Source organism: Gymnoscopelus microlampas (assembly GCF_963454915.1).
Source record: "Gymnoscopelus microlampas genome assembly, chromosome: 20".
In the NCBI taxonomy this organism is placed as follows: domain Eukaryota; kingdom Metazoa; phylum Chordata; class Actinopteri; order Myctophiformes; family Myctophidae; genus Gymnoscopelus; species Gymnoscopelus microlampas.
In genome coordinates this window covers 42,517,149-42,538,608 of record NC_139957.1, presented here as the reverse complement: position 1 = coordinate 42,538,608, position 21,460 = coordinate 42,517,149, and the positions used below count along the sequence as shown (strand labels likewise).

Genomic DNA, 21,460 nt, shown 5'->3' with positions numbered 1-21,460 from the left:
GCTTAAGATCTACAGCATTGGTTCTCAAAGTGGGGTCCGCGGACCCCCAGGGGTCCTTCGGGGGGGGGTTCCAGGGGGTCCCCAGCAAAAATGAGTTAATATAGCATCACGATAATTTCAACCACTTTAACCTTTTATACTTGGGGCTATTCAAAAATAGCAGATCTACAAGCTCATAGTGCGGCACCAAGTGCCGCACTATGAGCTTGTAGATCTGCTATTTTTTGAAAAATCGTGACAACTGTGTGCAAATCTTTGAATACAGTGTATGTATATTTATAACATTTGTAACTCAAATCTTTGCTTCTGGGGGGTCCCTGGAACAACATATTTTGAGATGGGGGGTCCGCGGCCAAATTCATATAATTTTGGGGGTCCTTGACATGAAAAAGTTTGAGAACCACTGATATACAGTTATATCTATCCGTTAGGAGAGGATGATAATTAGGATTATTCATTAAGACTATAGGCTACAGTGGAGTCAGTACTGCCCAGAGATAGACGCATCAAAGCACAGCAGGGAAAAGGCCCTGGATGGAGTCTACACAAGAATGCTACGAGTGGCACTTTGATGTCACATGATGGGAGGACCACATCAGACCTCTACAGCAGTGGTTCTAAACCTTTTCAGGCCACGACCCCACAAAGAAATCATATTTCAACTGGGGACCCCCCACCCTGAAAAGCACTTGGAAATATAGGACTTGAGGCATTACATTTAGTTTGACTCAGTTCCACAGATAAATATTGTGAAAATAGACGATCTACAAGCTCACAAAGCTGTTGTGAGCTTGTAGATTTTTGCCTCTTTCTCAAGTAATATTTCACAATTTGGCCAATGTTTGATTTTGGCACCCGGAACTGGTGGCAAGCAAAATGACATTGCGGGAGCCAACCCAGGGCACAGCTACTGTATACTGTAGGAGGGGAAAGAGGTGTGCCACCAACGTAGACACACCGCGGGGCGACAGCAGAGCCAACAACACTCAGACTGAGGGAAAGGAAACAAGATGAACCAGCAATCCTCTAAACTGTGATGATCTCACTCACCTAACCTCAGCTACATGGCTGCAAATCACAGTCTGTTGGCTTTCGTTCCTAAGATCTTCCTAAGCTTGCATTTCACTGCTTGTAACTGTAGTGAGTGACAAATACAGTAGGTCTTGATTCCTACTGTAAGCTCTTCCTAAACTCTTTGTAAACTCTTATACCACAGTGACCTCACCACTGTCCTTTTCATGTTCATTCTCTATCAACACATTTGGAGCATTAGACATTGTGAAAGTCCAGTGTGGAAGCGTGTGTGTGTGTGTGTGTGTGTGTGTGTGTGTGTGTGTGTGTGTGTGTGTGCGCGTATATCTAGATGTGTTATTGTGACATCTTACATAAGTAAGAATAACCATTTTGTTTTGGTTCCTCACACAGAAAAACTTAACGCAATCATGTCAAGTTTGTGTGTGTGAGAGTGTGTGTGTGTGTGTGTGCGTGCGCGTGTGCATGCATGTGTTTATGTGCGTGTGTGTGTGTGTGTGTGTGTGTGTGTGTGTGTGTGTGTGTGTGTGTGTGTGTGTGTGTGTGTGTGTGTGTGTGTGTGTGTGCGCGCGCACAAGCATGCGCGTGCACCAGCTGACTAACACCCTGCATGTGAATAAATCTCAAGCCGCCATCATCATCACCACGTTGAGAACCGACGATCTAATGAAACCCAATAGTTTGTTGTGTAAAGAATGCAGAGGAATGGAACCAGGTCAGGCGTGTGGAGGAGGAGGAGGAGGAGTGGTGTAATGTGTGACTCGTGTTTTTTTTTTCATGACCCGCAGCTATGAAGACGAGGAGCCTGTCCCAGAACACAGATACAGTATCATGGTCGTCGGGTGGAAACCTTGTATGTCCACAAAAAGGTGACTCTTCTGAAAGAACCCTGTGTTCCAATGCATCCACTGTAGTTACATTTGGAACACAGGCCTTTTGCTTGTAACAGAGTATTTTTATATTGTGGTATGGCTACTTTTAGCCATACCACAGGGTAAGTGATTTTCTTTGGTTATAATAATTGCTATAGAGTGTTTGTTCAGTAAAAGTGGTCTCCTTGTCTCTCCAGCTCTTTATAAAACAGAAAATGCATTTTCGTTTCAGTTTGAGTTTAATTTCCAATTGTATCCAATCAGGATAGAGAACTCAATCAGGATATAGATTAAACAAGTGACATTGGAAGTGATGACACTAAGAAATGAGCAGGCAAAATTGGAACTGGAACACTATAAAAAAGAAGCTTAAAAATGGGTACTTTCTCCTGATTGGCTGAGATTTTCACACCTACCGGAAAATGTATTTTCTGTTTAATAAAGAGCTGGAGAGACATGGAGACTCCTGTTACTGAACAAACACTCTATAGCAATGATTACTATCAGAATATAGTGCTTTAACCTTTTAACAAAATACTTTTTGTTTTAACCAAAAAATATCACTTACCCTACCTTTAACACTACCACCACCAGGCCCGTAGCCTACGGGCCGATAAATCCAACCGTAAAGCGCCGATCCCGTAGCCTACGGGCTGTGGTGCTTTTTCCTTTTTTTAAAAAAAAAAAAAAACTTTTTTCAATTCTCGATACGGCACATTTCATTGTAACACCGGAAACAGAATTATTCGGGATCCGGTTTTGCCGATCCCGTCGGCCCTCGTTATAATGACGAAACTGAAACCCCATTTTCTCCTTGTAGTTTTTTATCCTCGGTGATCACTGTGTAACATAAACCGTTCTTCTAACTACAACATGGCGGCTCCGTTTGACACGTGGTTTTCACTGCTCGAACCAGGCAGATCTCCACGATGTTTACAAACAGTGCACAGCTCAATTTTAAGGATTTTAACAAGGTCTATGGCGACGTGAAAAAAACAAAAAACAACAATAAAACGTTGGCACTGGTGAGTACATTATGAGATTAACCTCTGGTGGTCAATGTGTTAAGTAAAATATCTGAGTACTTCTTCCACCACTGCGAACAAGACACATAGCAACGTGTACAATAGTTTATTTTGTTTTTAGCTTGTAGCTCTACAAGCTCTTAGAGCTACTCTACTACTAATTGCAGATTGTAAGGCATTGATTTAGGTGGGAAAATAACAACTACAACAAAACATAAAAAACATTAGAAAAAAAAAAAAATTGAAATGATGGAGATAGTAGGTTTTCTGCCTGACAACAAGGCTGTGACTAACAACACCTGCATTAGTCTGTGTGTGTGGTGTCAATGAGGGCGAACGGAACGCCTCCTCCCTCTCACCTGACTGACTGGTTTGTGCTTTGAAACCACCCGCACGCACGCACGCACGCACGCACGCACACACACACACACACACACACACACACACACACACACACACACACACACACACACACACACACACACACACACACACACACACACACACACACACACACACACACACACACACACACACACACACACACACACACACACACACACACACACAGGGTGCTGGGTTACATGTCTGTCAGGCTTGAAGAGCTTCCTTCTCCAAGCCTGCTGCAGCCATCCTACTGTTTTGCACCTTACGCCAGCGGTTCTCAAACCTTTTCCTGCCAACGACCCCCAAAAATTTGGCCACGGACCCCCATCTCAAAATATTTAGTTCCAGGGGCCCCCCAGAAGCAAAGATTTGAGTAAAAAATGTTGGCTTTAAAAAAAATTATATAGATTCAAAGATTTACGCAAATTTAAGGTATACAATAATTGTTAAAGTGGTTAAAATGATTGTGATTGCTATGTTAACTTATATACCTGGGGACCCCCTGGGGTTTCCCGGAGCAACTTGGAGAACCAATGCCTTATGCCACAGACACATATCGTGGAGAAGCAGCATTTAGTTGAGAGTGAGTGAGTGAGTGAGTGAGTGAGTGAGTGAGTGAGTGAGTGAGTGAGTGAGTGGGTCGGTCGGTCGGTCGGTCGGTCAGTCAGTCAGTCAGTCAGTCAGCTAATCTCGAGCACCGCTGGACTCTCCCAGGGAGCTAGGCCAGGGAAGAACTTTTCAAATTGGCCTGTTATAGTGCCACCCTGAGGCCATTTGTTTTCTACTCAAAAAGATTTTCTACAAACAAACACATCATCTCTGGGGTCATGTGATCAAGACTGTCAGATTTACAATGGTTGTGTTAATGCGGGTCTTACCAGCATAGACCACCATGGTAGTGGTGTGTTAGTGGGGGTCTTACCAGCATAGACCACCATGCCAACAACGGTCTCTGTGTTTCGCACGGTGCAGCTCCTCAGTAACAGGTTGTTGATGTGCAGACCCACTCGCACCTTGTTGGGATGCTCCCTGCACAACCAACCACACACACACACACACACACACACACACGTTTGTATCATGTACTTTACTTGTGAGGAAATCAACATTTTAAGACAGTGATTTTTTTAATGGCATTTTTAACCATAAGCCGAAAAATTGCTGATTTACAAGCTCACAACGCATCGCACTGCGATGCGTTGTGAGCTTGTAGATCAGCAATTTTGTTCCAGTGCAACCACACCAGCACGCAACAAAGCGTAAATCAATCGGGTATACTGTATCTCGATCTCTAATCCTTTAACCTGACTCTAACTCCAACCTGAACGTGCAGAAATAGTGTCAGATTCCTCACACAGATAACACAGTGTGAAGAAACAAGGAAATCAAACTTCTTTCCTTATGGGAAGGAGAAGGACTGCTTCCTCGTCTCGCCTGCAGCACGTCAGACTATTTTTTTGCACAAAGGCCATTGTTAGCGTTCTACTGCTGCACCTTACGTACTGTACTACACACCTGCTCCTGCTGCCGTTTATTTACATCCTCTTTAAAACCCATTAAGACCTGAAGCCCATTCTACACGTCTCCTAAATCCCAAAAGTTTTCTGAAAAAAACGTATGTTTCTATATCAGTGGTTCTCAAAGTTTTTCATGTCAAGGACCCCTAAAATGATACGTATTTGGTCGCCGACCCCCCCATCTCAAAATATGTTGTTCCAGGAACCCCCCAAAAAAGCAAAGATTTGAGTTAAAAATGTTCGCTTTAAAATAATATATTCAAAAGATTTGCACACATTTTCACGATTTTTCCAAAAAATAGCAGATATACAAGCTCATAGCGCAGCACTCGGAGCAGCGCTATGTGCTTGTATATCTGCTATTTTTGAATAGCCAAAGTGTAAAATAATGCTTTTTTAGCTCAAATCTAAAAATGACACAGATGCGTTCCAGGTCTTAATGGGTTAATGAAAAACGTCAGGAGAATCAGCCAGCTGGAACCAAAACTTTCTTCAGAGTGAAGCCATAAAAGAACCATTTTTGGTTCCAGAACCCCCAAAAACCCACCCTTAAACCGTATAAACTTCATCAACCGGCTGAAATCTGTTTGTCGGAAATAGCCGATCTACAAGCTCGCAACGCGTCGCACCACGAAGCGTCCGTTGGGTGTGAGGCAGAGCACTGAGAGACTGCATGCCAGTCTCTCATGGCTCAGAGTGGAGGAGAGGTTGGCATGGAATTTAGTGAGTTTCTTTAGGAATATTTGTTACATTAAAGAACCAGTTTGTTTGTATTCACAAATACAGTATGTGAGAGATCGTCATAATTACAATACCAGGCAGGCTACAAGGGGTGACATGGTTAAAGAGAAGCCCAGAACTAATGCAGTCTGCAGATCTGTAATGTATCGGGCAATTACTATATGGAACACGTTACCGACAATGATCACTGAAGCACCTAGTAAGGCTAGTTTTAAGAGACTCCTTAAAAGACACTTGACAAATTACCCAAATTTTAATTGTAATTTTAACTGACTTGTTATTTAAGGGATTGTTGAAAGCTAAATTGTTTTAGTTTTTTTGTATTTTTTTTTTGTCTTGAATGAATTTGTTTTTGTAATACTGTACATGTTTTATTGCATTATGTATTGTTTGTAATCCTGTGGACCCCAGTAAGAGTAGCTACTACTTTGGTGGCAGCTAATGGGGATCCCTATGAATAAAGAATAAAGAATAAAGCTTGTAGATCTGCTATTTCCGATGAATGTCTGCCTATTAAGACAAAGGTTGCTCAAAGAACTTTGACAAAAGAAATGTTCTCTAGAAGAACTAGATGAGGAACATGAAGAACCACTTTAGTAGTTGATGGTTCTTTGTGGAACCATATAGCCTTTTAAAGAACCATTTCAGAGCCATTGTTTGTCTGTGTGTAGGCAGAGATCTCTGATGCATAACGACAGCGTGGGATCATAATGGACAATTAGACAAGGAAAGCACATCCTCACATGTAACCTTTGAACCTGCTGAGGTCATCGTTGGGGTTCTCACACTCAACGTGACTGTGGAAGCTCTCAGGGGTCAACTCTGTTCCCTGTGACCGACAGACAGACAGACAGACAGACAGACAGACAGACAGACAGACAGACAGAGGTGAGCTTGGTTAGAGCACAGCGGCAGAACATTATCATTGGATGTTTGCTCTTATCCTCTTTTCAATACAGTGGCAAATGACTGAAAACTCTTCATCAATTCTCTTACAAAGATCCTGCATTTTCTTTTGCACATGTCAGTGACATCATTGACAAATCCTTGGTATCTTTATAACCAGCTTTGAACATAATGGCATACGTCTGTGCTACTTCCGGGTTGCATAATAGTGACATCACTGTCGTTTTCCACCTAAATGTCCAAATGTTTCTTCTGGCTATTTTTCACATCGCAATTTTCACCCATTTGAATCGATTTAAATTGATTTACGATAAATCGCTACATGCCTAGATGGAACGCACGCATACAGTACAGTATATCCAACATTCCACTTTTATGGGGAGCCTATATCAGACATAAAACTATACAACGTGTACACCTGCTATTTTAGAAAATGTTTGTTCTAATATAAAAATAAATAATAACAATTAACGCAAATCTTCTATCAATCAATTTGGGGGTCCTTTTGGCACGAAAAAGGTTTGAGAACTACTGCTCCACAGCTAGGGTGTTAGTGTGTTGTTAGTGTTGGCATGGCTCTGTGTCACAGCTGGTGTCTCATGACCCTAATGTGATTGTGAGACATTGTCACTGGGTCATCAACACACTATCAAGTCATTGTCACTGCTGGGTCATCAACACACTATCATTTCTTTCCCATAATTAACAGCTCACTTAGCCCACCCAACCCTACTTGTATTGCACATTCCTTTCACTGCACCTCGTTTTATTGTGTTGATGGTAAAACATGGTTTACTCTGATAGATAAATCCACATTCGTTTTGTGGCCATTTGACCATAAAAAACATGATTTATTTATGGTTTTAGGATGGGTCAACGTGCAGAGGACAATTTATCCCTTGTGGGGAGCGATCAAGTAGCCTATAAATTAAATGTAAACATAGAATTATACAATGTCTAATGCAGGGGTCTTCAAAAGGGGGTCCGGGACCCCTAGGGGGTCCTCAGAGTTACTACAGGGGGGGGTCGGCAAATCTTTGTGTGATAGGAACTTTTTTTCTTTCTTTTTTTACATTAACACTTGAACCCTAGAATCCCTATTCTGAGGGTAACATTAACACCGTTAGACCATCAGACCAACCGTCAGACTGACCACGTAGTCTAACTTCAGATCAAAAAGACTGTTTTCCATGCTATTCCATTGGCCACGGTCTCCCCTCCGCGCTCCAGACGAGCTGACACCTTCTCCCCCGCACAGAGGGGCACAGCGTGGGATATTACCATTGTCTTTTAAATATGGATTAACATTTCAATCCCACTCAAAGCTCACATGTTGGCTATAGTGACTATGTTTCATTTGGTTTAGACTACAGGCAGAAACATAATAATATTGGCCAATTGGGAACGTGAATGTGTAACTTGTAATGGTAACTGCAGATCTTTATGACAAAAACGTAGCGTAACGTGTAGCGGTACAGCGATCTGCAACACAATTGTAGTGGGGGGTCCCTGCTTCATCTCTCTCTCAGCTAAGGGGTCCTTGGTCTGAAAAACACTGAAGACCCCCCTGTTCTAATGTATTTCATTCAACAACGGCTATAGCTGCAGCTGCTGGTTGTACCTGTGGCAGGTCGGTGACCACCTGTCTCTGCTTGAGGTTGGTCTCTCCGTCCAGGTTGGCCGTCTCTATGTAGCAGACCCCGTGGGGGTCCGACGAGTACAGCAGCAGCATGTCCGCCGGGATGATCTCGTTGCAGGACAGACGCACAAAGTCGCCCACCCTCACGTCCTGCCAGCGCTTAGCCACGTAGCTCTTCTGTTCACTGTGGCACACACACACACACACACACACACACACACACACACACACACACACACACACACACACACACACACACACACACACACACACACACACACACACACACACACACACACACACACACACACACACACACACACACACAGTATTAGTAATAGGATTCCTAAAGCAGCCATTAAACTCTTTGACTGCCATGGACAAGTTAATCTGTTTAATTCTGCCATGGCTCACCCTACCAACTACGAGTTTGGACAAGCTTTCTTTAATATATATATACATATATATTGTTTTAATTTTGCACACAGAACCAGGAGATAACGTGCTCCAAAGATTTACTGCTCCATTCACTTCCTGGTTAAAGTATTTGGAGGACATTGAGCCCTCATTGGCTAAAGGACCAGCCAATGAGGAAAAAGACACGCAAAAGTTAGGACTAGCGAGTGTAGATGTAGACCAGGTTTTGCAACCTGGTAAAAAAAACAAGGCAAAATTATGACTGCTGGGTTTCCCCCCCCGAGGGTGACAGTGATGGATGTGTGTATATATTACAGTTCAACATGTACACGTGTCAGAGGTCTAATCTATGTTTGAACTGCACCGCATCTATACTGCCCTACAAAGCCAAACGTGTAGTTACTACGCAAATAATTTAACTGATAAAAAAGGGTTTAAATGTGTTTCAACTGGTCAGCCAAATGAGTTATCTGCATTTACTGCACTTTGGCTTTGTAGGACAGTGTATATCTATAGATATGATGGACATGATGCTCTATTTGAACTGCACCCATCTATTAGATATAATGAACATTCTTATAAAGGGAACAGAAAACTATAATTCATCTGATCCAAGATGCGTGCTGCTGACAGGACCGGTCTGAACGCTATGCACTGTATCAGACCTGAACACAATGCATGCTGGTTAATCATTACCCCTGCCTGTGATTGGCCAAGGCACTTACAGTGGCAGTCTGTGGTGGACCATACATAGAGAAGTACATTTACTTGAGCTCTGTACTTACACTAAGTCCATCATTTTAGTAAGAAGGTAAAAAAGTACAATATGAATTAACCACATCATTTCTATTTCAAATATACAGAAACGACAAGCAGATCTACAAGCCCACAATGCGTTGCGTTGGGATGCGTTGTGAGCTTATAGAACTGCTAGTTTTTTGTTTTGTTTTTAGATACAAGTGTCTGATCAAATTAATATCAAATATCTAAATATTGGATCAAGCAACTTCAAAAAACTGTCTGGGGTGCCGGTGCACACGAAAAACCTGAGTAGATGAAGAGTTTTAATTAAAGTGAAAAGACAGGAGGATGTTAGTTAGTATGTGATTGTGTTCACCCCAGTAATGGCAGGAGTTAATAACTAGTAAACTAAACACAGGTGATTCTATGAATTTGTATGAACCACCGTTTACATATTCCAAGCGAGCTACAGCAGGCAGAGTAGAGTACAGTAACCAACCAACATTACACAGCTAGCCAGTCATCCAGGGAGCTAGTTAAGAGAAGCTAAGCTCATCCCCTGGGCCTTTACATGGACTCATCATCAGGTGAGTAGCACACATGTACCCTGGGGTCCTGTACTGTAGTGGTTCTCAAACTTTTTCATCTCAAGGACCCCTAAATTGACACTTATTAGCCCGCGGACTCCCATTTGAAAAGATATGCCAGGGACCCCCATAAGAGACGATTTTTACGGCTCTAGCAGTGATTCTCAACCATTTTAATTTCAAGGACCCCCAGTTTGACATGCATTAGGGCTACGGACCCCCATCTAATGGCATTTCTATCTCTGGGACCCCAATTTTTATTGTAAAATCAATGTTAATCTAAACTAAAATCTAAATTAACCAAATGGACCCTAACGGGTCCATTTGGTTCCATTTGTACACTCTCTGAGTTACAGACACATAAGACCGTTATGATAAGGGTCCATTTGGTTCCTAACTATCATTTAGCTGGGGACCACCTGGAACCCCATCAAGGACCACTGGTGGTCCCCGGACCACTGGTTGAGAACCCCTGCCATAGACGTCTTTAATATCGCGTCAAATAAGAACTGTGTTCCAAAAATAAACAAGTGACCGCGGCGGTTTGACTCTTATAGATATGAAGCATCAACTGACGGTGAGAAAACGATAATGTTACTTCCGCCGAATTAGTTAAATTTTCGCCATAAACAGACTGTATCAAATATAAGTGACTGACTATCATAAACGATACAGAACCTCCTCCCTGACAATATCGCCGAGACAGTTTGTTTATTTTTGGACCACAATTCTTATATGAGACGATTCTAAGATGACCCAATGTTATTCTCCATAGCGAAATTACTTTACGAACCTGGGGATGAACGAGTGACGTCAAGACTTCGGTGGTCTATAGAAAGGCTGTTGCAACAAACTAGTGACTATACAGCCTGCAGGCTCGTCATGTAGAAAATATTTGACTATTCTTGAAATCAGCCAGACATGAGATTAAGAACAATAAACGCAAAACCATGTCCAGATCTGAAAGAGAACGTAATAGATTTTGCATTTATATAGTGCCTTATCCAAAGTGCTTTAACCCATTGAGACCTGAAGCCGATTCTACATGTCTCCTAAATCTCAACAGTTTTCTGAAAAACGTATGTTTCTATATCAGTGCTGCTCAATCTTTTTCATGTCAAGGACCCCCAAAATGATATGTATTTGGCCACGGACCCCATCAAAATATTTTGATCCAGGGACCCCCCAGAAGCAACGATTTGAGTTCAAAATGTTCGCTTTAAAAATATATAAATTCAAAGATTTGCAAATATTTTCACGATTTTTCAAAAATAGCAGATCTACAAGCTCATAGCGCGGCACTCGGTGCCGCGCTATGAGCTTGTAGATCTGCTATTTTTGAATAGCCCTCAAGTGTAAAATAATGCTTTTTAGCTCAAATCTAAAAATGACACAGTTCCAGGTCTTAAAGGGTTAACAATGTGTGAATATAATCACACATTCACCCACACACACGGCAGAGGAAACCATGCAAGGCACCAACCTGCTCACGGGGGGCAGGTAGGGGTTCAGCGTCTTGCTCAAGGACACTTCGACACTAACTCGGGGGCCATGGGGAGCCACGGGATCAAACCGAGAACCTTTCCGATTACCAAGCAGCTGCTCTATACCTCCTGAGCCACTGCCACCCCAGTCTAGTTTTGAGTTACAATGTTCATTTTAAAACTATATATGTATATATATTCAAAGATTTGCACATATTTTCACGATTTTTGCAAAAATAGCAGATCTACAAGCTCATAGCGCGGCACTCGGTGCCGCGCTATGACCTTGTAGATCTGATATTTTTTAATAGCCAAAGTGTAAAATAATGCTTTTTTAGCTCAAATCAAAAAGTGACACAGATGCGTTCCAGGTCTTAACTCACTGAGTGCCATTAAAGTGTTTCACGTGTTTTTGAAAAAATAGTTAAAAAAAAATATATATATTTTTTTTTTGAAAAACATGTTCAGAACCCAAGATATCATCATCTGAAGATGTGCAACTCCATCCACTCCTTGTTTAACTTAGAACTGAAAAAGGCTGTATCTCGCTTCCTAAGCACTTTTTGTTTTCTGTGAAAAAAACTCTGGCACTTTTCAGAATCAATTCTGAAATAATTCCTGGCACTCAGGGAGTTAATGGGGTTAAAGTTCATGTGTGAACGAGGCGTCCTCATCATCATCATCATCATCCTCCTACGCTGTGATATTTGATCTGTTGATCTGTAAACAATACGCCAGCGCCAGGGATCCAAAGATAACGCCGTACGTACGCCTCCATGTTGACACAACAGAGCTTAATATATCTCTGTCTCTGTCAGGGGGTGTAAAGAAACCTCTTATGTCCAAAACTGTTACTTTTTCAGGATTCAAATTCAAAAATAGCAAAAGTGGCAGATCTACAAGTTTGTAGATCTGCTATACTTTTGGTGCTTTTGCGTGACGCTGTAGTATGATCAAGTAGGGCATTAATTTACGAAAAAACACTAAAAGTTAGGGCTGGTGAATTAATATTTGAATATCGAATATTCCTCGAATATGGGGGAAATATGTATATTCGAATATGAAAATTAATATTCGAATATTAAAATGTTTATTTGACAGGGACAATACAAAGAACAATGTATCAAGTTATAAAAACAAAAAAAAAAGATATGTTTTATTGGATCCGAGCACTCGATACATTGTTTTTTGTATTGTTTCTGTCAAAAAAAAAAGATGTTTTTGACAGAAAAAATTATAATATTTTTTTATAATAATAATAATAATATTCGAATATATTCGAATATCTGCCAATTTTTAAGACCAATATTTGAATATAATTTCTGAGGAAAGTTGACAGCCCTACTAACAGTTAGAATTAGGGATGTCCGATATTATCGGCCTCCCGATATTATCGGCCGATATTAGCATAAAAATCGGGAAAATATCGGTATCGGTTTTTGAAAAAAAAAAATATATATATATATATTTTTTTTTTTGGCTTTATAAATAAGTTACAGGAGTTCTTACTGTATATGGTGTGTGTGATATGAAATTTGAGCTTACCCTAATCACAATAATCCCCGCATATATCGGTATCGGTTGATATCGGTATCGGTAATTAAGAGTTGGACAATATCGGTATATCGGTTATCGGTAAAAAAGCCAATATCGGACAACCCTAGTTAGAATGTGGAGATAAGAGGTTTCTGCCCGACAGTAACGTTACATAATGAACCTGAACGCAGCTGTCTCACAATAAAGCTGATATATCATTATTATGGAAGTGATATGCAAACCTTAGCTGTAGAATACAACTCTCGTAGACGTATTTATATGATTCTGACGTTTTCAATCTACCAGAGTTGTAGACACTCCTCCCCTATTGTCACTGGGACTTTCAGCTCCTATAGCCTGTCCGGGGCTCCAAACATGTACAAATGCAAAAATAAAGGTGCTTACCCCCCAAGCCACAAATGTTAACTAACTGTCAGGAGTTCTAGTGCAACGTAATGATCCATATTCTTCAATAAAGAAGTGTTTTAACCCATTGAGACCTGAAGCCGATTCTACAGTACATGTCTCCTAAATCTCAACAGTTTTCTGAAAAACGTATGTTTCTATATCAGTGGTGCTCAATCTTTTTCATGTCAAGGACCCCCAAAATGATATGTATTTGGCCGCGGACCCCCATCAAAATATTTTGATCCAGAGACCCCCAGGAGCAAAGATTTGAGTTAAAAATGTTCACTTTAAAAATATATATATTCAAAGATTTGCACACATTTTCACGATTTTTTGAAAATAGCAGATCTACAAGCTCATAGCGCGGCACTCGGTGCCGCGCTATGAGATTGTAGATCTGCTATTTTTGAATAGCCCAAAGTGTAAAATAATGCTTTTTAGCTCAAATCTAAAAATGACACAGTTCCAGGTCTTAATGGGTTAATGCCGTCTGTCTTCCCCGCCCCTCGTTGACTGCCTGTTTACATGTTTTTGTATTTCCGGATGCGCTTCGTCACTGCCGCCCATTGGGAATTTCCGACAGAATCGGCCACAGACGGCATTAACACGTTCCATGCCAGAGTTTAATATATCATAATGTACTCACCAGTGCCAGTGTGTTTTTTTTCATGTCGCCACAGACCTCGCTAAATCCGTCAAAAGTGCGCGTTCATTTGGTTCTAAACACACAGGGGATCTGTGTGAGACGAGCAGTGAAGACCGCTTCGCTATGCGATCCGCCATCTTGAAGCTACAGCGGTGAATGCTTTTCAGCGATCAGCGAGGAGAAAAACAACAACCGAGATAATCGACTTTTAGGTTTCGTTTTAGACAGGAAGCGGATACGATCGGAAAAACCAGAAGCCGGATAATTCCGTTTCCGGTGGTGCTACAATGAAATGTGTCGTGGCCAACGAGGCCTACAGTGAAATAAAAAAATAAAAATAAATAAAGACCACTTTGCGTATATCTACGCGATTGGCACGCTGCGGCTTTAAATAGGTTCGCGTAGATCTACGCGATTGGCAGTCAATGTGTTAAAACACTTCTTTATTGCAGAATATGGATTATTACGTTGCACTAGAACTCCTGACATGTTTGGAGCCCCGGACAGGCTAGGAGCTGAAAGTCCCGTTGGCAATGGGGAGAAGTGTCTACAGCTCTCATAGATTGAAAACGTCAGAGAATCATAAATACGTCTACGAGAGTTGTATTCTACAGCTATGCAAACGTAGAGCTTTGATAACACCAGGTAACCATGGAACAAGAGACCAGGGATGTCATAGGAGCAATGTTTACAACGTTTGACCAGGCAAAGAAGTACTCTCTGCATAAACCAATGGTGTTGAGTTTAACTGGAATGATAAACTCCACTTTATGGAGTCCAAAATTGGACCCTACGGGTCCATTTGAGGGTTAAATTAAAGCAAAAAAGAATCTCACAACTAAAAACGGTTTTGTCAGGCCAAGTCCTGAAAGATGTGTGATTTGTGAAACGGCGTGAGAGGAGCCGTCCCTCCACAGCAGCAGCGCTGTGTTTCCTAAACAATTAGCACAACAAGTAGAATTATGATGTTTAAGGTATTATCATGTTTAATATGTTCCTGTTCTTCTACATACTGTACAGCCAACCAGTTGAAGAAATTGCAGATTGAGGCTTTAACCTTTGCTGTTATGAAGCATCCCGAGACCAGTATCTGCATCAGCATGCTTCTGAACATCAATTAAGGCAACAGAACACATATACGTCGCAGGTCCATGGACTGTCACTACGGAACCCCAGCTGCGGCTCAAGAATGTGACTGCGGACCGGGCCTCTCCATGGAGCACGACAGTGGATTTCTACTACACTACACTATACCACTACACTATACTGTATATTATCTTAACATTCTTATATTATACCATTATATACTGCATACACATTATTGCTGTACTATATTATATTATCATATACTATCTTACACTATTATATTTGCTACTATTGTTTTTGTTACTACTTGTACTGTATCTCTTTCTGTCTCTCCTCTGTCTCTCCCTCTCTCTCTCTCTTCTTTCCTCCGACACGGTCGAGGCAGAAGGCCGCCACCCTAGAGCCTAGGGTCTGCCTGACGTTTCTTCCAGTTAAGAGGGAGTTTTTAGTTACCACTGTCGCAAAATTGCTTGCTCAGGGTGGGATTGTCGGGTCTCTTCTCCACATGTAAAGTTGAATTGAATTGAATTGAATGTATTCTATTGCTAGTTTGACCTATTCTAAAATTCTATAATCATATACAAATTACTGAAATCAGTCATGGTGACTGACAACATTAATCCATGTGTGTAGATAATGGCAAGAACACCTATACTTGCTGTAAACTACATGGATATAAACAATTGTTTTATATCAATCAATATTAATCAATATTTTAAAAAGGGTATATGTTAATCGAGACCTATTATACAAACACTTGTGCGACCCCAAAAAATGGGTCCCACCTCGACCCATGGTTTTGTGGGGAACCAGCAGGCGTAGGTAAGGTAGATAGATAGATAGATAGGCAGCAACAACTACAAGCAAACATCGCGTTCGCTCTTCAGGGTCCCCACACATTTTTAGCAATGAATTTCCAAAACTTTTCCAAAACCTTTCCAGAATATTTAGCCCAATTTCCAGGCCTATATAACAATCATTCGGCGCAATAATGTGTCTCTTACTCCTATGTAGAATGCCCAAAGATAGGCAGTGTAGCAAAAATAAAGTTTGAGACATACATTAGGCTGCCGTCACACAGCCCGTTCGGCGAAAAACTACTTATGTTACATATTTCGTGTAATATCATTCATGTTTATGAAAATGTTTTGTTTTAGCAAAATCAATAGCCAAAAACAATGCATAGCCAAATATTTTTCCAGGACCCTTGATAAATTCCAGGACCTTTGATGATGTTTGATCAATTTCAAACCTTTTCCAGTACTGGATTTTTTTTTTTTTAATTTCAAAATATTTCCAGGAATTTCATGACCGTGGGGACCCTGGCTCTTCTACCTCGGAGGTTCTCAAAGTGGGGTTCAGGGACCCTCTCAGGGTCCGTTGACAAGGGCTTCCAAATGAGAGTGTACAAATGGAACCAAATGGACCCTTGCGGGTCCATTTGGTTCCATTTGTACACTCTCAGAGTTATGAGCGACGAGCGTCCTTGAAACGTAAAGAACCGCTCTGTTCTCTGACCTGCTGTAGACCTCGCACGGGAGTCGGTTGACGAAGCGGTCGTAGGCGTAGCGCCTCCAGTCCTCCCACAGGTCCTTGGCGGCGGTGGCCGTCATCACCGCCACGATGGGGACCACGGCGACCTCCGGCTGGAAGGCCTCCACCACGGGCACGAAGTTCAGCGCCGCCAGGAAGATGAAGTAGACGTTGGCGGCGCGGTGGAGCTGCTCAAACAGGTTCTTGGGGAGGAAGGAGAGCAGGGAGTACTTGGTGGTCCGGATCTCGTTCCTGGCGTAGGACCGGAGGAGCTTGGCGGTCTCCTGTGAGGAGGAGGAGGAGGACCATGGGGAGGCCACGGTCCTCCTCCGTCTCCTGCTGCTGCCACCGAGGTGGTGGTCCTTGTTGGTGGGGCGACGTCCCCCCCCCGCCGCCGGCGGCATGCGCTCCAGGCTGTGCATCCTGAGTCCTGAGTCCATGGCCCGCGCCCGACGCCCGGGCCCCCCAAAAGTGGGGTTTCAGAAGAACGGGGTAGTCCACATAGGTTAAGGTCTCCGAGGAGGGGTGGTACGGTTAATCAAATTATTGTCCCTTTTTTATGTTCAAATTATGATTTTTTTTCGCCCTAGCGAAAATAGCAGATATACAAGCTCACAACGTGTCGTGATGACACACTTTGTGAGCTTGTAGATCGGCTATTTTCACTATTAGTTCAAATTCGGTTTTTTTCCCCAAGCGAAAATAGCAGATCTACAAGCTCACAACGTGTCACGATGACACATTTTGTGAACTTTTAGATCGGCTATTTTGACTATTTTTGTGCGCCAAAGTACAAAACAACATCAAAATAACTTCTTGCGTTGATTCGTTGATATATAAATAATTTAGAAAATGATTTAAATGATTTGATTAATGGAGAAAGTTATGGATAGAATAATTGCTATGAATCTAACTGATGCGTTGCAGCCCTGGTCTCCAGCTAGCAGGTCTGGGTCAGGTCCAGGAACCTTCTCACCATTTTCACCAGGGTTCCGAGGTTTCAGAGCACATTATGTCGTAAGTTGTGAGTTTGTAGATCGGTTTAGTTTTAAAGAACACGCTTCTTGACGATTCGATTCATCCAAAAAAAGTAATCCGTAGAATAATCCATAAGGAAATGATCAATAGTTGTATTTTCCAGAGTGGAGGTAGCACAGACGGGAGGGTTTGAGAGGAGAATGAAGTGGAAGAGTCGTCCTGTTGAACTGACCAGGTGCTTTAACCCATTGAGACCTGAAGCCGATTCTACATGTCTCCTAAATCCCAACAGTTTTCTGAAAAACGTATGTTTCTATATCAGTGGTGCTCAATCTTTTTCATGTCAAGGACCCCCAAACTTATATGTATTTGGCCGCGGACCCCCATCAAAATATGTTGTTCCAGAGACCCCCAGAAGCAAAGATTTTAGTTAAAAATGCTCGCTTTAAAAATATATATATTCAAAGATTTGCACACATTTTCACGATTTTTCTAAAATAGCAGATCTACAAGCTCGTAGCGCGGCACTCGGTGCCGCGCTATGAGCTTGTATATCTGCTATTTTTGAATAGCCCAAAGTGTAAAATAATGCTTTTTAGCTCAAATCTAAAAATGACACAGTTCCAGGTCTTAATGGGTTAACGTGGCTATAGGTCTACAGTACATGATGGCCACTCCTCCACAGGGCAACACGCCTTTCGTCTCATAAACAAACTCAAAGTTCAAAGTTTTACGACTTCCTTGAAAAGACGGGGATGGTCGAGAGCAAATAAATTAGAAGGAAAGTAAACGGCAGGTCAATGACCGGTAACCACCAATCCCACAGCTGTGAATGATTCTCAGAGCATTAAAAGGTACGGTAAGTGATTTGCAATTATTCAAATAATTGCAAAATGGGTCTATGTTCTGATAGTACTCGTTACTATCGAGTGTCCTGTCCATATAAGGAGTCTCCCATGTCTCTCCAGCTCTTTATTAAACAGAAAATGCCTTTTCAGTGCTCTCTCCTGATTGGCTCAAAATCTCAAATGTTGTTACCTACCTGAAAATGTACTATATTGTGTTTACTAAAGAGCTGGAGAGACCCCTGTGACCAAACAAACGCTCTGTAGCAATGATTACTATCAGAATATAGTACTTTAACCTTTTAACAAAAGACAAAAATTACAAAAAAATATCACTTACCCTACCTTTAATTTTAGATTTATTTGGGCTATTCAAAAATAGCAGATTAGATATGCAAGCTCATTTAAGCGCGTTAAGCGTGTTTACGAGCTTGTAGATCTGCTATTTTTTGAAAATTTGTGCTAATCTTTGAATATACATATATCATATTGATGAGATTTAGCCTCTCAGACCCAAAACGTAAGAATATTTTGTTGTCGTTGGATACGATTTTGTACACAATTCCATCCATGCTGTATTGATGTTGGTTCCATAGGAGAGATAACAGGCAAATGTTGATCAAAACAACAATTCTTTAATTAAGTAAAGCAGATGCGTAACAATAATTTAACTCTTGAGAGCGTAAAATGAAACCAAATGGACCCGTAAGGGTCCATTTGGTTTCATTTTACGCTCTCAAGAGTTAAAGATATATAAGGGTCCATTTGGTTACCGACTCTCCATCATTTAGCTGGGGACCACCTGGAACCCCCTCAAAGACCACTGGTTGACGCACACGTGTGCGCGCACACTCACACTCACACACACACACACACACACACACACACACACACACACACACACACACACACACACGAGAGAGAGAGCTAGAGACAGACCTGTTGCAATCTTGGTTCAAGTTAATCCTTTTAAATTGTCATTTAAGCCTTCTGTTGGTACAGGGAAGGGTAGCTTTAGTTCCGGGGTATCTACCCTGTACACTACTGCACGTAGGTAAGTTTCTGTTTATTCACGCCAGTATAGAGGTGTGCCACCCATTGTAATGTCTGTTTGTTGTTAGAGTAGGGAGGTTTTAGGTCGTCTTTGATTAAGTTTTAAATAAAAAACAAAATTTAAAAAAATCTAAAATGATTCTTTATTTTTTCCGTTTTTCCGTTCTTCACAAAGAACCAGGAGATAACATTTTCCAAAACGTTGCTGATCCATTCACTTCAATGTTAAAAAACAGAGAAATAGGCCTGGGCCGTGGCGTGACGGTCCAGGCACCCTAGGTTGCAATGCCAGCCTGACAGCGTGTCGCGGGTTCGACTCCCGTTCCCGACGACCTTTGCTGCGTGTCACCCCCCCATCTCTCTCCCCATTTCCTGTCAGCCTACTTTCCCTATCCCTCTCTAAATAAAGGTACAAAAAGCCACAAAAAAAAATCTTAAAAAAAGAAAAAAAAACAGAGAAATAAATAACATTTTTCTTATGTTTTACCATGTAAACTGCTGGCAGAGGCTGCAAACTGTTTTAGAAAAACCCTGGCAGTTTAAGAGTTAAGTTGGCTTTAGCACTGGCATCATTTGTCAGCTCTATGCACTTCAAAGTAAAACACTCAATTCACTCATCCATCCGTTTCCATTCAAATCTGTCATTGGGTATTTGTTAGTCCCTCGTCCCCTAGGACCACATATTAACATTTATACAGTACTTGTCATGAAAGAATGTGTCCAGTAGAATTAATGGTTATCAAAGCGAAATGTGCAGTTGCAGTTATTAAGTCAGAGATGCGACATTTACAATGAATTTTGCCTCTGGCACTCAGAGCCAAACTACCAGAAATAAATCAGGCACTGAATGAGTTAATACCGTTGGTCCAATGCCAAACACATCAACATTAATGTGTTGAACACAGTACAGTCGTACTTACCCGCTGTACACACACACTACGTTGTTGTTGACCTTCTTGTCGAACAGGTAGCGCCTGTAGTCCTCCAGGGCATCTGTGTGATGAAGCAGAACTTAAGGTTTAATTTGGTATTCTAAATATGTTTTATACATGTTGGAAAAAAACAGGTTTGAACATTCAGTTGAGCAGTGCTGTGATGTCAGGAGTGGAGGAAGTCCACCCTGGTAAACTCACCTAAACTCAATATAAAACATCACAATACATTTGACCCATTTAACCCCAAACAGTTGTTTGAAAAAAAATCAAAACATTTTTTTTAAAGATTTTTCAAAAATAGCAGATCTACAAGCTCATAGCGCGGCACTCGGTGCCGCGCTATGAGCTTGTATATCTGCTATGTTTGAATATAATAGCCAAAGAAATCTAAAGTGACACAGATGCGTTCCAGGTCTTAATGGGTTAATTTAACCTTTTACAGTAGAGAGACTTCCAGAGCCAATTGTAATATGTTTGGAATGCGTTGCAATGCGTTGTTGTGAGCTTGTAGATCGGCTATTTTTTGGTGAACGTTCCCCCCAGAATAGGGGATGCTGGGGGGGTTCAAGTGGTTAACAAAAGAGCCATTTTAGGTTTTAAGCCCATTTTGATTATCGCGATATCATTAATCGCAATTATTTTGCCACAATAATCGTGACATGTAATTTTCATATCGTCCCATCCCTAGGAGGAAATAATTGGCATAACGACTAAATTGGGAAGAAAAAAGAAGAGACAAGCAAAGAAAAGCGTGTTTTCCTACCTTTAATAGCGATGACACCCAGCACCACGGCGAGCGGTATCATGGTGATCTCCTTCTGGAAGGCCTCCACCACAGGAACCCAGTTCAACAGAACCAGGAACAAGAAGTACAGGTTGGCCGCTCTGCATGGGAGAGACCCCCAAAAAAATGATCTATTAGTCCCCATGGAAAACACCAAACGCTTTCACAATCTGTCTAAAAGTCTAAGAAAATATGACCAACTGAAGCTGAAATGCAGAGAAATAGTTGATCGGACAACAAGTACAGTTCCGTCTTATATATCAGCGAATTGATGAATGTCATGTAATGCTTCGATCATGCAAAAATAG

General features: G+C 41.6%; 2 protein-coding genes across 2 annotated transcripts in view; both read right to left on the bottom strand.

Moving 5' to 3' along the window:
* The window catches only part of LOC311035609 (phospholipid-transporting ATPase VD-like), a 66,253-nt gene that overhangs the window by 30,628 nt on the left and 14,165 nt on the right, over window positions 1–21,460 (bottom strand). Inside the window, exons 4-8 of the mRNA XM_084043911.1 lie at window positions 21,132–21,253; window positions 20,354–20,426; window positions 8,102–8,303; window positions 6,318–6,403; window positions 4,239–4,345 (exon numbers count right to left, since the gene is read on the bottom strand). Of these exons, the coding sequence (XP_083900037.1) occupies window positions 4,239–4,345; window positions 6,318–6,403; window positions 8,102–8,303; window positions 20,354–20,426; window positions 21,132–21,253 (590 nt within the window). The remainder of the gene's footprint in view (window positions 1–4,238; window positions 4,346–6,317; window positions 6,404–8,101; window positions 8,304–20,353; window positions 20,427–21,131; window positions 21,254–21,460) is intronic.
* Window positions 8,736–17,002, bottom strand: LOC311036897 (phospholipid-transporting ATPase VA-like; the record flags this gene model as incomplete). The annotated part of the gene is made up of 2 exons (XM_084045907.1): window positions 16,543–17,002; window positions 8,736–8,769 (listed from the first exon to the last, which is right to left on the bottom strand). Exons 1-2 carry the CDS (start codon window positions 16,995–16,997, stop codon window positions 8,736–8,738), a joined length of 489 nt encoding a protein of 162 aa, XP_083902033.1. The 5' UTR covers window positions 16,998–17,002.